This window comes from Saccoglossus kowalevskii, chromosome 2 (genome assembly GCF_978046115.1).
Source record: "Saccoglossus kowalevskii chromosome 2, keSacKowa6.1, whole genome shotgun sequence".
Classification (NCBI taxonomy): domain Eukaryota; kingdom Metazoa; phylum Hemichordata; class Enteropneusta; family Harrimaniidae; genus Saccoglossus; species Saccoglossus kowalevskii.
In genome coordinates, this window is record NC_140642.1 from 16,310,708 (window position 1) to 16,324,117 (window position 13,410).

The 13,410-nt window shown below is 34.5% G+C and overlaps 1 protein-coding gene across 1 annotated transcript; it reads right to left on the reverse strand.

Moving 5' to 3' along the window:
• Positions 1-2,923: 2,923 nt before the first annotated feature.
• LOC102809017 (sodium-coupled monocarboxylate transporter 1-like) lies at positions 2,924-12,501 on the reverse strand. The gene is made up of 15 exons (XM_006811474.2): positions 12,374-12,501; positions 11,545-11,764; positions 10,773-10,890; positions 9,985-10,052; positions 9,545-9,699; positions 8,934-9,071; positions 8,119-8,204; positions 6,657-6,704; positions 6,479-6,555; positions 5,400-5,488; positions 4,968-5,107; positions 4,534-4,687; positions 3,759-3,864; positions 3,385-3,530; positions 2,924-3,191 (listed from the first exon to the last, which is right to left on the reverse strand). Exons 1-15 carry the CDS (start codon positions 12,499-12,501, stop codon positions 2,924-2,926), a joined length of 1,941 nt encoding a protein of 646 aa, XP_006811537.2.
• Between the last annotated feature and the right edge of the window lie 909 nt (positions 12,502-13,410).

The window sequence follows — 13,410 nt, forward strand, 5'->3', positions numbered from 1 at the left end:
AGAAATTCGAATTTTATGTAAACAAACGATGTATTTTACACGCATTGCGATCAGGACGCAGCGCGACGACCACTGCCCTTTAATTTAACGACTATGTTAACATAGACAACAAGTAAAAGGGGCTTTAAAATGTAAGCACATCCCGTCGTGTTTGGGTGGACCATGGAGGTAAAAGACATGGGTGGACATAAAGACACACCTAATTTTTCTTGTCTTTTTTCAGAAACCGAAGCAGGTTTACAAAATTGTTTCAATAAGTTGGCATCCTTATGCAGTATGTGGAACCTAAAAGTAAACACATCTAAAACAAAAATTATAATTTTTAATAAAAATGGCAAATTATTAAATCATAAGTATTGTGTTTGTTATGAAAATGAAGAACTAGATATAGTTAAAAAATTATAGTAAATATTTAGGAATAGAATTTAAACCAAGTGAAAAGTTTGACCTAGCAAATGAATATTGATATAAAAAAGCATTAAAATCATTTTTAACTATATCAAAAAAAAAAAATAATTAGCACATCAACAAATATCAACATAGCAACTTGGATCAACATTTTGACCATATAATAAGACCAATACTAACTTATGGATGTCAAATATGGGGTTCAGAAAAATATACAGATAAAACATACATGGACAAATTGAATTTGAAATTGTGTAAAATGATTTTACAAGTTAACCAGTCATCATCAAATCTAGCAGTTCGTGGGGAATTGGGGAGATACCCAATTTCAGTTTTCATTTAAAAAATGATGGTCAGATATTGGTATAAACAAACTAGTAAATGAGGCAATTTACTGTAATATTATTGATCAATCACAATGGGCAAAATCAATACAAGAAATAATAGGCGAAAGCGAAATTAATAATTATTGGAAAGAGACCAAGAAAAGCATAAATCACATAAGTGATCTAATAGAAGCCAGTTATGTAGATTTGTGGAGAAAAGCAATTAATTCAGAAAAATCTAAATCTGAGGAAAATAATAACTTACAGTAAATTCAAGAAAGAATTTATAACAGAGCAGTACTTGACAAAAAATTTAAATCCAATTTATAGAAAATATATATGCAAACTCAGAATTAGTGATCATAATTTAATGATAGAAAAAGGTTGTCATACGAGACCAAAAACGAAAGCGGATGATGAAATGTATGAAAGGTGTGATACTAATAAAGTTGAGGATGAATTTTACTATCTGATTGATTGTCCACAACACATGGAAGCAAGAATGAGGTTATTTCAATCAGCACAAACCACAAATTATAGTTTCAATATGTTAGATAATGAAGCAAAGTTTATATATATTATGGGCAACATACATATAGAACTGGCAATTTATATTAAAGAAAGTGCCATTTTCTAAACCAGTGTCAACAGTATATTTATTTTCATCTCTTCTTTTTTGTAGTTTTAGTCTTGTTTCTTAGAATAGTATTTGACTATGTTCTATTCAAAAGTTATAAAGTATATTAATTTATAGGGATTGAAATATTCGTTAAACAGCAAAATCTCAGACTTGTATTAACCCAGCCATTCATTCACAGGAACGTTTGCATTGACTCGCTTATTGATTGATAAACTATCAATATAAATGATACGATGTTGACGTGATAAATTACGCGGTATGCACGCTACACATGATATTTACAACTATTAGTTGTCATTCCCGTTTGTGATTCCCAGTATACGTCCGGTGACTACGAACTATAGGTAATTTTAAAACGTGAATTTAGAACGTCAATGCACTGTATTTTATTAGAAAGCATATCATTTACCATTCGACACCCGACAGTGTTTAATAATGCTTAATAACACTCACACAGAGAAGACAAAACCAATTCTTTCAAACAAGAGAAATTATATTGGGTTAGTTTGAGGCTTGGTGATAGATATTAAGTCTCTATTTAGTGATATGTGCTACTTGAATGCGCATTTATTTATTTTGAGCAGCAAGATGAATCTTTTCTCTTGTGTTTCATTATCAAATGGTTGGATTACGTTCCTAGCCAACACATCCTTACGATGGATACTGTATTTATTACTTTCCTCTAGAAAATTAAATTCCATCTTCACTATGACCTTCGTTGTCACAGGTTATTTTCATCGTACTTGGATGTTGAGACTTAAAGGGCGGTAGTCGTCGCACTGCGCATGTGCGACATTTGTGTCGATGAGCATTGATTTTCACACAATCCAATGCGCTCTTTTCTGTCTTTTTTAATGTAAATCATAAGTATGAGGTTTGACCTGGGCGCGACATGCACTAGTCACTGCCGATGACTCCTTCAATACCTTCCAATCACCTAAAAATACCCAATTAAGGATCGGTAACGCCTCAGTTTGTACTCGTTGATCTGGCCAACAGTTCATTTGAGACCCATATATCTCGCGCATGCGTGGCGCGACGACCATCGCTCTTTAAACGGAAATTAGACAACGAGGATATGTAGATCACAGTGGTACGTGTCTAAGTTGAGCTGACATTTTTAATTTTTGTCTTTCTTATTAACAACAAAAATATTAACACAATATACTAGTTTATGCAGTTCATTATAGTCCACACGTTAGCGAATACTGTATTCATCATCATACAGCAATAAAAAAGTTATATTTTACAATAATTGACAATATATATTAAAAACTCTCAGTTCATAGTGTATGCTCTGTTGACATCTACCGAGCGAATTGCTTAAACTCCATGACATTTTAGATAGATACTCAAAATATTGAGATGAATCAGATGTTTACTGAGTACAAGCGGATTCCTTCACAAATTAAGTCGAGAACATAAGAATGCATACACGCATATTAACAACTAAACACACAATACGTATTGGTGAGTAAATGTTAGTGTACGGAACTATTGCGACTGCCTATGCATAAAAGAGTAATTTTCGGTGGGTATCATGTGATCTCTAAAATCTTGTGAATTCAGTGCCGTCATTCATTGTCCCCGTCGTTACAATACCGTCAAAACTTTCCAGTGACTCGGTTTCCCTGTAACGTATTTCCATCTCGTGCGCCCCGTTTCCCATACCTTTCTCGTTAGTTACCATAGCCGCCAAACTGGTCGAACTAGGCTCGTTGTGTAAATGGTGTAGGTCGCCTTCTATGATCAGGATGTCCTCGTCTTTTTCGACATCGTGCGTAACATAGCGTGATTTAAGCATCCAGTCTTTGGGTCTGTCAATCAATAAAATGACAATTTTACCAGAATTAAACACGAATCCAGTTGCTGGGATGTTCCCCCCAAATATAACATACCATCGAATACGTCGCTCACTCAGCCAATAACTGATTGAACGAACTAAACAAAAATTATCAATTTACTACACGATTTTATCCATACATCTTGGAACAATGCATCCACACTTACCTGCGGAACGTTGCAAGTAACGCAGGGTCGATTTCCTTCGATAACTGTCTTTCTTCTTTAGAGAAGCATCTGTTTATTTCACTAAACAACACGCCGACCACCAAGGTGACTAAGCAGCTCCACGTGCTGTACCACATAAATGATAACTACAAGAAAACGTATGGGTAAATGAAACACCGCGTGAAACAACGTCTAAACAGAGCAGTGCTAATTACGAGTTCAAAATTGCATGTAAATTAGATATGCGCATAAGTAGTTTTTGCCACCAAACATCACGCTTCGCAAAAATAATACAAGTAGAAAAAAAATCTTTAATTTTGAGTACGAAATAATATCCTCACATTCAATAAGAACAATTAGAAATGCGACAATACCGAGTAAATGGGAAGCACTTCATCCAGACAGTCAGAGTATATTATAGCACCGATAGCAACCCAACACCCCATAGAGAAACCTATAATCATACCGGCTAGTACACCCCTGTTAATTAAAATAGAAATATATCATACGTCACTGTGACAATGAAATGAACAATACGTCTCAATATTGCTGTTGTGTCTAAAACTTAAAATTCAAGTAAGCCAATTTCTAAACATATAGATCGATCAGCGTGACCGGGAATTCAGTGGAATTCAAAACGACACTGTATGTTGATGGATACATTGGATTATGATTTATCATTAAGATAATATGATGTGCATGCACCACCAAATAGGATTTAATACCACATTGATGTTTTACACTGTTTATATTAGTATGTTCAAAACACGTTTGTGTGTTTTGGGATCCTATGCCGTATAATAGTAGTAAGTTAGTTAATTTATAATAGTGACCAGTGTATAAAAGACAAGCGCGTTTTTTTAGACACTTTTAACAAGAAAATATTACAGAGCTGCTGTATTACCTGATATAAAACACTAAAACAATAACATAACATAAATACATTTATTGTGTATTGTAAAAACGCGATTTTTTTTTCGATCTGCCTTTGATATGAACTTCGCGAAGTTTATAATACTACTGGCCTAATAATTTCTAACCGGGTTTGCAGCAGATTTCATATAACAATATCGTAATATCTGCAAACCAGTTTCAATCAAATAATGATCATTGCTCAATACCCCTGCAATGTAGACTGGGTGTACGTACCATTTAGTTGATCTTTTGTAGAGCAAACCCATGACAAATGCACCGGTCATCGGACCTCCCGATGTACCGAAGACGGCGTTACTCACTGTTACCAACGATTCCATGTTAGCTGCCAAGATCGCTAAAAATATACCAATTATCCCGTAGAAGAAAGCTGCAAAATAGAATATTCAAAGTATATGTTACATAAATTGGCCGAGAAAGTGGCCAATTGATCCATCCAGCAATCAATCAATCCCAGTAAGGTATCTTAGTTGTTGCAATTACAATGTTAAATCACATACCCCCCCCCCCCCCATGAGGTTTGTTGTTAAAAATTCCCTGTTTCAATGGAGATGGTTGGTGAGTACACCATTATTGTAAAGAGATAGTACAAGTCGTGTAGTATTAGTGTCCACACCAATTAGGAGAAGTAAAAGTCGGGCATGACTTACTGAGCAACTTTGAGACTATGGTATCGATCTTATCATTTTCATATATCTGTCCTGTTTTTCGTGCTCTCCACTTTCTCCATGGTTTTACGTAATCTTGCAAAGTAACGGCAGCCATGGCGTTGAGACTTGATGACATTGTACTATGGTATAGATATATCAATCGTCATTGGTCAACCGCACGTATGGTGACAAATAATTCGCTAGGGGTAGGTAAGGTTAAAGTCATGTATACGCATAAAGGGCCGATCGATATTTAAAGTCAATAATAATTGTTTCTTGTGCATTTGTGCCAAATTTTGGTGGATATTAAGTACATTCTAAAATGCTCAGAGACTTCTATATTTTATAAACGTTGTATCCCCATTAAATAATTTGTTGATCACATCAATAGGGGTCAAGGGTCATGTGAGGTGTGACATTAATGCTTTTTACCTCAGAGTGCCAGCAAATATGCATGCGATGAACAGTCCCTGGAAGCCCGCGATATGTCCAAATAATTCATTTACGAAATATACCAAAATCTGTAAAACGACACAAATATGAATGGTTGCGTAAGATATATTTCCACCCGTGCGAATGATTATGAAATATACATGACGACATCTGCTGAAACTAACCATTTGTCTGCAATAATTAATCCAACATTTTGCTTATATTGAGCATTTACAGTTATCTTGATGTTTTGTTCTGTTTACTTATTAATTATTGATACTTTCTATAACGGTATGACAGCTGGGCCAGAGGTTCAAATTAACTTGGCTATTGGGGGGGGGGGTACTTTACAATAAAACTAGCTCGATGTTTTCATTTGGCAGGTAAGGGCGAGGCATGTTCTCTCCAAAACGATTTAACTGTAATTTTGTCTGTAATTAAGATTTCGGTTAATTACCTTTATAGACAAAATTCATATATTGAAACCCTTGGCTTTGGGACAAAATGTACTCGTGGAAAAGCAGTTTTATTTTGTATTTTATTTCCCCAGAAATATGTAAAGTAGACAATCATTAAACACTTTCTCGTAATGCATTTATATGGTTAATGGTCGAATTGTAGAATCTTCAAGAACATTTTTGTTTTCATAATTTGATTTAAATGTGCATTTATTCAATGCTTTGATTATAAGGTAAAATATCAGTTTATTGAAATCCTCATAACTTTATATTTATATATTATACCTGGCTATAAATGTGATGAACAAGTGTGTATGTCTTGTATATTTATTATTGCCAAAATAGTATGAAAATCCCTCCTCGTTATGTGTTTCCATGCACTTTTTTATGAGACGTCAATGCGTAATGTCTGGGTATTCATTTTACTCAAGACCTTGAAAAAATATATGACTACAAAAAATGTGGCTTTTATTTCGTAAAAGTTTTTTTGTATTAATCTGACACTTGATAAGGTACAGTGCATATCAAGTACATTAATAAACGAACACATTTATGCCTCATGGGATGTGAGTAACCATATAACCCAATTGTTTGTATGCGTGACACAATGAAAACGCCCACCTGGTCTGAACTGGTGTAGGTTGGCTCATATTTCGGTTCGACTCCCCATATATCATACATATCCGTCACATTAATATCTAGAAAATACATTGATTATTTCTATTATAATTCTGATGCTATGTGATAAAGACTCTCATAAGTAAGCTGTAATGATTAAAAGAGTAAACAACAAACTCACTTGGTGGGAAAGTAGCGTTGTACGCTGGTTCTAGTCTGGTGAAAATATCTGAAAAAAATTAATCAAAAATTACCATCGCTTGATCTCAACTTTATGCTTAAGGTGGTTGATTTCAGTTGATAAAAAACACAAAACATTTATAACAATATAATTTATGATAATTTTGTGGTGAACTATGAATTATGTTGTATGATTGGTTTAACGCTATTTACAGAATGACGTCATTCTACTAAGCTTTAGTATATATGTTTTACAAATACACTAGACCCACCCACGTCCCTAAGGTGCGCCGTTACAAAAGTATGATGCGACTGTTCATCTCTGTGACGGGACTTCGTACACACTCGTATCAACGTGTAGCACAGCTACGTCAGCTTGGCAAAAGCATGCCGACGATAGCGGTAAGCATTCAGATTGTTTACCGTGAAAAACGATTTGTTTGATCAAATGGCCAAACTAAATACCAATGCAGAGGTTATCTGCCATGTGTCATGTTAACATCACCGAAGTTTGATTAAATCAGACAATGTATTTGCTAAGATCACTGTACACTGTACACATGTACTCACACTTAACGTTGGACTAGTTTCTTAGCACCCTGAACAAATCAACCACATGGCCGTGGTGTACGCACATAAATATAAACAACCAATAATAAACTATGATGAATATATAACCTTTTGGAATAAAAAGTAAGAAATGAATTTCAAATTTTGAAGGAATTCATCTTTTATATAAACAAGAGTGGTTCATCAAAAGTTTTCAAGCAGAATTCGATATTTACTAAAAGCAACAAAAAATATTCGCAAAAATAGAACTTATTGCCACGAAACGAATCAATCTGATACAGCCCATCCGAACAATGTCTTATCAAATATCGTCTTGTTAGTAGTTTTCATGAACGAATTGAAAACTGGTATTGGTGGTATTGACACAAAATGAGCAAAATACTGAACAGATCAACCCAGAGTATCCATATATCAAATATCATAGGAATCAGTTATTTTGAGAATAGCCAATAATATAATTCTTTAAAAAAATACTAAAATAATAAAGTTTCAAACTCATAGTCATGAAAACAACAACTACGGGAATTAATAAAAATAGAGAATTGATACTTTATTAATCTCACGGTACCTTATAGAATATGAAATGAATTTTTAAACATTATATGGTGAACAAATACTCTTTTGAAAACAAAATTTGGAATGAAAATGATTTATATTACATAATTAAAACATAATTAATTGGCAACTGAGTACTAATAGTAATAACCAGAAGTAAATCCTGGTGGTGAGTAAACTATTTTGACAGTACGGAGCATGTACAACAGTTAAAACAATGCTCACTTGTATAGTGCTTTAGTACTTGGCGCCACGTGACGAACAACTAATGGCAGATCGCGCGGTGTGTCAATGCGCGGCACGGTTACTACAGTACTAGCAACCGTGGCCGTACTTACTGTTGTAATATGCATATGTGACGGCGCCCGCACTGTACAGAAGAGGCTGGAAGACCCATTGCATTGGTAAATTATACATCACAGCCCTGTCGAAATAAAATGCACAAAATACTTAATTTGTGAGAATTGTAAAAATCACCAAACACCAAAACACCTTCAGTTTCCGTGGGTCATGTTGTTTATTTCATTACATGTAAACTTTTTTCGACATTCTATTTAACATTCTGTGATAACAGTACCCAAGTTTAATATCACCCGAATTTTAGATTTATCAACCCCGGTTATATATTAGGATATGTCTGTGTATTTTAACAAAAATGACAAGAATGTTTTCTAAAATTAGAGAAATCAAAATATCTTGACTAAATGTTCAAATGTCCATTCAAGGTACACATGTACTGAGTATTAAACTAATCGGAGTAGAATTTTGCAAAGAAAAGTCGAAATTAAAAATTGATCAAAAATTACAAAAATATTCATTAATAATAGAGAATTGACGATATCATCAAATAATTAAATCTCATAGAAGTCAGAAAAGGTGTTTAAGTTTATTGGTGTTATCGAACTTATCGTGGCGTACGTGGTGGTATTATTGAGAGCCACAGTAACAGAGAATTTACAAACGAAATGTTGTTTATATTTAATAGCATAAAATATATCATATAGTAGTCCCACAACAGCTATAGAAACCTAGAAGTGCGCCGTTACAATAAAGACAATATCATGTAGCCCCCTCCATCCATCAACATTTGTAAAAGCTACCCGTACGCTGATACGTATTATTGTTACAATACTCAAACATCACGATGTTTTACCTTTTAGACTCTTTGACAGTAACCGTGGAGATGAATCTCTGTATTCCGGTCTGACTGATTAGCAATGCCAGAAAGTTCATTCCGCCACCGATGAACGCATTCAGGAATGTCACTCGCTCCGTCAAGTCAACAGGAAAGCTAACAAACGAAAGAACAGATTAAAAACATTCTCACAATAAAATCAACATATACTTTTGAATACAGGGTATTTGCCAATGCTAATATCACTAATATCACATAATATCACAATTCCAATTGTTTTCATGGAGGGCGTCGGTTGTCGCGTCGCGTTCTGTTCGATATTAATCCCATGTAACCTAGACAACGCAGGTAAAGGTAAAATACATTGTTTTTTTCACAATACATTCGAACACGCGCTGCGTCACCGCCGCCTTTTAAATAAACAGTTTTTCAGGCAACAATACCCGAGCTTGAGCTGGATGTTATTATTGTCGCTCCTGACCCCTTTCCTATAACAGCAGGTGAATAGAAATGTTACCACATAAACCATATTTCACGTCTGGGACAGGACTGTGACAATTTCATTATAATTTAATGTTATTAATTCGACATATGAGAGAACAATTCTAAAAAAGGATGGAAAAACTTACTAAAATATGTTCATTCTCCCTGCATCAATGTTAAACTCCCACACAAAATCGATGCCTCCAGCTTCTATGGTGCCCAGCACGCTTACAAGGATCATAGTAACCAATACTACTCCGAATAGAAATACATCGGTCCAAATCACAGCCTTCATCCCTCCCTGGAAATCAAATCAATAAATCAAAATGTTGGACGGATTGCGCCGGGGAAGTAAAACAAAAGGACTTCCAATATTTTATGCATTACAGTTTCTGTTCAGTTTTTGCGTTCGATATAATATTTCTATGTACACATTTAATTATTCATGAAATTTGAATTAATAGTACGTACAAAGCATCATAGTTGTCGTAGCTGCAGTGTGAAACATCGAAAAATAAATATTTTGCAAAATAAGTAAATATATAACATCAAGGATTTATAACATGTGAGCGTGTAAGTCGCATACCAAGGAAGTGTAGAATGTACAAATAAGTCCAGTAATAAGAACTGACTTCCATGCTTCAACGCCATTCACTGAAAACAAAATGCACATTTGTATGAAAGTTGCATTCCTACATTCCTGTGGCATACCTGTAAACATCATAAGGGATTTGAGTTGTGTATAGTTCATGAGAATATCTTATCCAACAGAATCATGAAATTGAATTTAGTCGCCCCCCTTAAAATAGAAAAAAATACAAATCACGTTGTGATAACAACAATGAAAATTATTGCAGATATGTAGATGAATTCGACATAAATTACTCTAAAGCACTGTTGTCTGTCTATGAAATCTTAAATAATTCTGCTCCAATTTATTTATGTGACTCGGTTGACCGTTATGAAGTGGGTCATAATGGTCTAATACTGATCTTGTGTTATAATTGAAAAGACAAGATTCAAAATGTACCACAAAAACATATGTGACGTTCTTTTAGCAAATATGCCCCTTTGTGTGGAATGAACTTCCACTCTCCATTCGTCAGTCAATCAATATCAATGTTTTAAAGAGACGTCTGAAAACTCATTTGTTTAGAAGACAGTTCTTAATTTAAATCCGATTTTAATGGTAATGTTTTTTTTAAAGTGTTTTGAAACTTTCTTTTTATAATACTGTTAATTTTTCTCTTAATGTGATTTGTATTCATATTTTGTACAGGGTTGTGTGACGCAGTGAACATCGCTTAATACATTTTGTTATTATATTATTATATTATTATATATTACTCTTACATAACGAATGCCGCTTATTACCTGCTTCGAAAGCCAGGGCCGGTCCTATCATCACAATGGCCATGTAGAAAGCCGTCATGATAAAATAGAGAATTGATGAAAACAGTCGATTCCAGTAATTATACCTCCACTCCATATACTGATGATTATGAAAATTACATATAAGATTGTCAATATATTACCCTGCTAAAATGCATTGGTAACAGCACTAACAGTAACAATATAAGTCATATGCCAGTATTTGATAATACTCGTGTTAGTGGTGATCTATTTATGACTGATTACGCATGCGCAACATCTCGAAATCTACTAATAGGGCATAATCTAAGTGTTATTGATTCTTTACATCATATGCCTATAATACATTGCAAGGGTCAAGTGAACACCTATTAATTTAATTTCATTACTTTAGCAAGGTTTAGCAGGCTTGTATTCCAAACGTTTTTTTAGTACGATTTGTAGTACTGTAGCGAAATGTCGGAATGACACGTACACGTGAGCATGGAGCTGGATCAACTTTTCCAATACAGCCAAGTGCAAGTTTGGTTGAATTGACTTCATTTTGGGTAATTTCAAATCTGGATGATAATGTATCAATATTTGATGCTTAAAAAAAGATTATTATTATCTATATTATCTAATATGCTAACTCTTCATGTTTTTCAAGATGAAATTGTTTTAGGGGTTATGGTTTGCATGAGCTAGCATATGTAATGAATTCAGCTAGGCATATTTTCGGGTATGTCAACGCAAATCATGATCATCAACGCCCGATAGCGGCCGTTAGACTTACCTCATAGACACTTGTTAACGGCAAAGCGTAGAACACTGGCACAAAGAAATATGCGGTCAACGGATACACCCAAAAGAATCCAAGAACGTAAGCCGCGTAACCAAAACCATATACGTAAACTTCTGCAGGCGTACCAAGTAAACTAATGGCGGACATGAAAGTTACCAGCAAAGACATAGAGACTGGTAAAGCCTTCATGGTACGACCAGTGACGAGAAACCTATGAGGGAAAAATGTGTGTACCGGTTTATATAGTCTTAGTTGACTAAAACCATGGTAGGGAATATACTAACATATTTAAAGCGAGGGAGTCGTCGCCTTCGCATGCCTCCGATGGCCATAGCGTGTCATTGTTTACAAACAAGCCCATGAGTCATTGCGTTTATAGCGTGTGTTGTTATCGTCGATTGGGACTCAATTCCCGCGCGTGCGCAGGTGACGACCCTCCCGCTTTAAGTGTTTATCTAATACATCCAAGTTTATCTATATGAAATGAAGTATCATTCATTATATGTTATTGTAACTGTGTTATCAACGAATCTATTTGTATTGGCACATGTATCAAGGTCATGCAATCTGCTCCTTCGCCAAATCATAACTAATGATAAATTAAATAAAGTTGCGATACTTAAGGTCAAAGTAATGTAAATTCAATTTGTTTTTCTTAACTGCTATATTAAACTGTTTAGAACTTTCTAGACCTGAATAATCAGGTTTTCACCTTCTGGGTACATTTGCTATCGTGTTATCATGTTCTTTTTCTCGAAGCTCCCTGACCCACTCGTGACATTTTACTATGTGAACACAATTATTTGCTAGTAGAACTTACTCGCTAGTTGACTTCTGACCACCTTTGCGGAATCCATGCCACAAACCCTGGCATGTTACGAAGACCAGGACACTGATAAACACGATGTAATCGAATGGATGCAACGGCTGAACTTCCGTTTCATACATCTTCTCCGTCTTTGGAGTACATCAACTGGCCTATTTCAGTGGGTTAACTTCGATGTCACGTGGTATATTCGACGTTTTTCACTGATTACGATTGGCCGCAAAGAATGTTATCTTGAGTGTTATACTGGGATCGCGCCGACTGAAGTCACGTGTCATTAATTGCGCCGTAGCAAAGATATACAGATTATCTCTAATCTTTTGATAGTCGATGTGTATCTGACCCAAGTCTGACGGAATACGGGATATCAACAAAAAAGGACGTTGCTCATACTTGCTAACTGTCACTGATTTTAGTTCATCTGGCGTTCTTACTGCAATTACAATAATAATATAAATTGTATATAGGAAACTGTTCTCGGCACAGAAAAACAAAAAAATAACACCGTTTTGACATTCACCTCTAATAATATTTTTGATTTAAAGCAATGAAAAAAACTAATTAAGGAAAATATGCTTCATACAATTTATTTGGAAATGATAGTAATAATTTTATTCAGCAATGCACATTGGACAAAAACGATTTACAGTTAAGTATGTTATTGTAAATAAATAAATAAATAAATAAAAAATAAACAAACAAACAAACAAACAAACAAAAAAGAAAATGCACAATTCACTGTACTTATTTCACCTCGTTTCTCAAAGGAAAAAATGCCCAAATGAAGTCTTTGAGAATGTAATATTTAACATTTATAGTAGAGAGTTCGTGATAGTTCAATGTAATATATGATCTTAGATTTATATACAAAGGAAATACAAGTAGGAAACGGATTCGTCTTCAATAGATATTTTATCAAATAGTGTGGGATATTTTTTATCAAAAAGAATCTTTGATTTTCACCATGTCTCTTGCAACCTGCTTACAATTTTTATTGCTAATCAAATGTGTATACCTGATGTTGCTCTGCT

Coding starts and splice junctions, on each gene's coding strand:
- LOC102809017 (XM_006811474.2), bottom strand. CDS start 12,501: ATGTATGAAACGGAAGTTCAGCCGTTGCATCCATTCGATTACATCGTG. Junction 8,205..8,933: donor ACTGTCAAAGAGTCTAAAAG/GTAAAACATCGT, acceptor TTATTTCGACAG/GGCTGTGATGTATAATTTAC. Junction 5,489..6,478: donor CCTACACCAGTTCAGACCAG/GTGGGCGTTTTC, acceptor GTCGTTTTACAG/ATTTTGGTATATTTCGTAAA.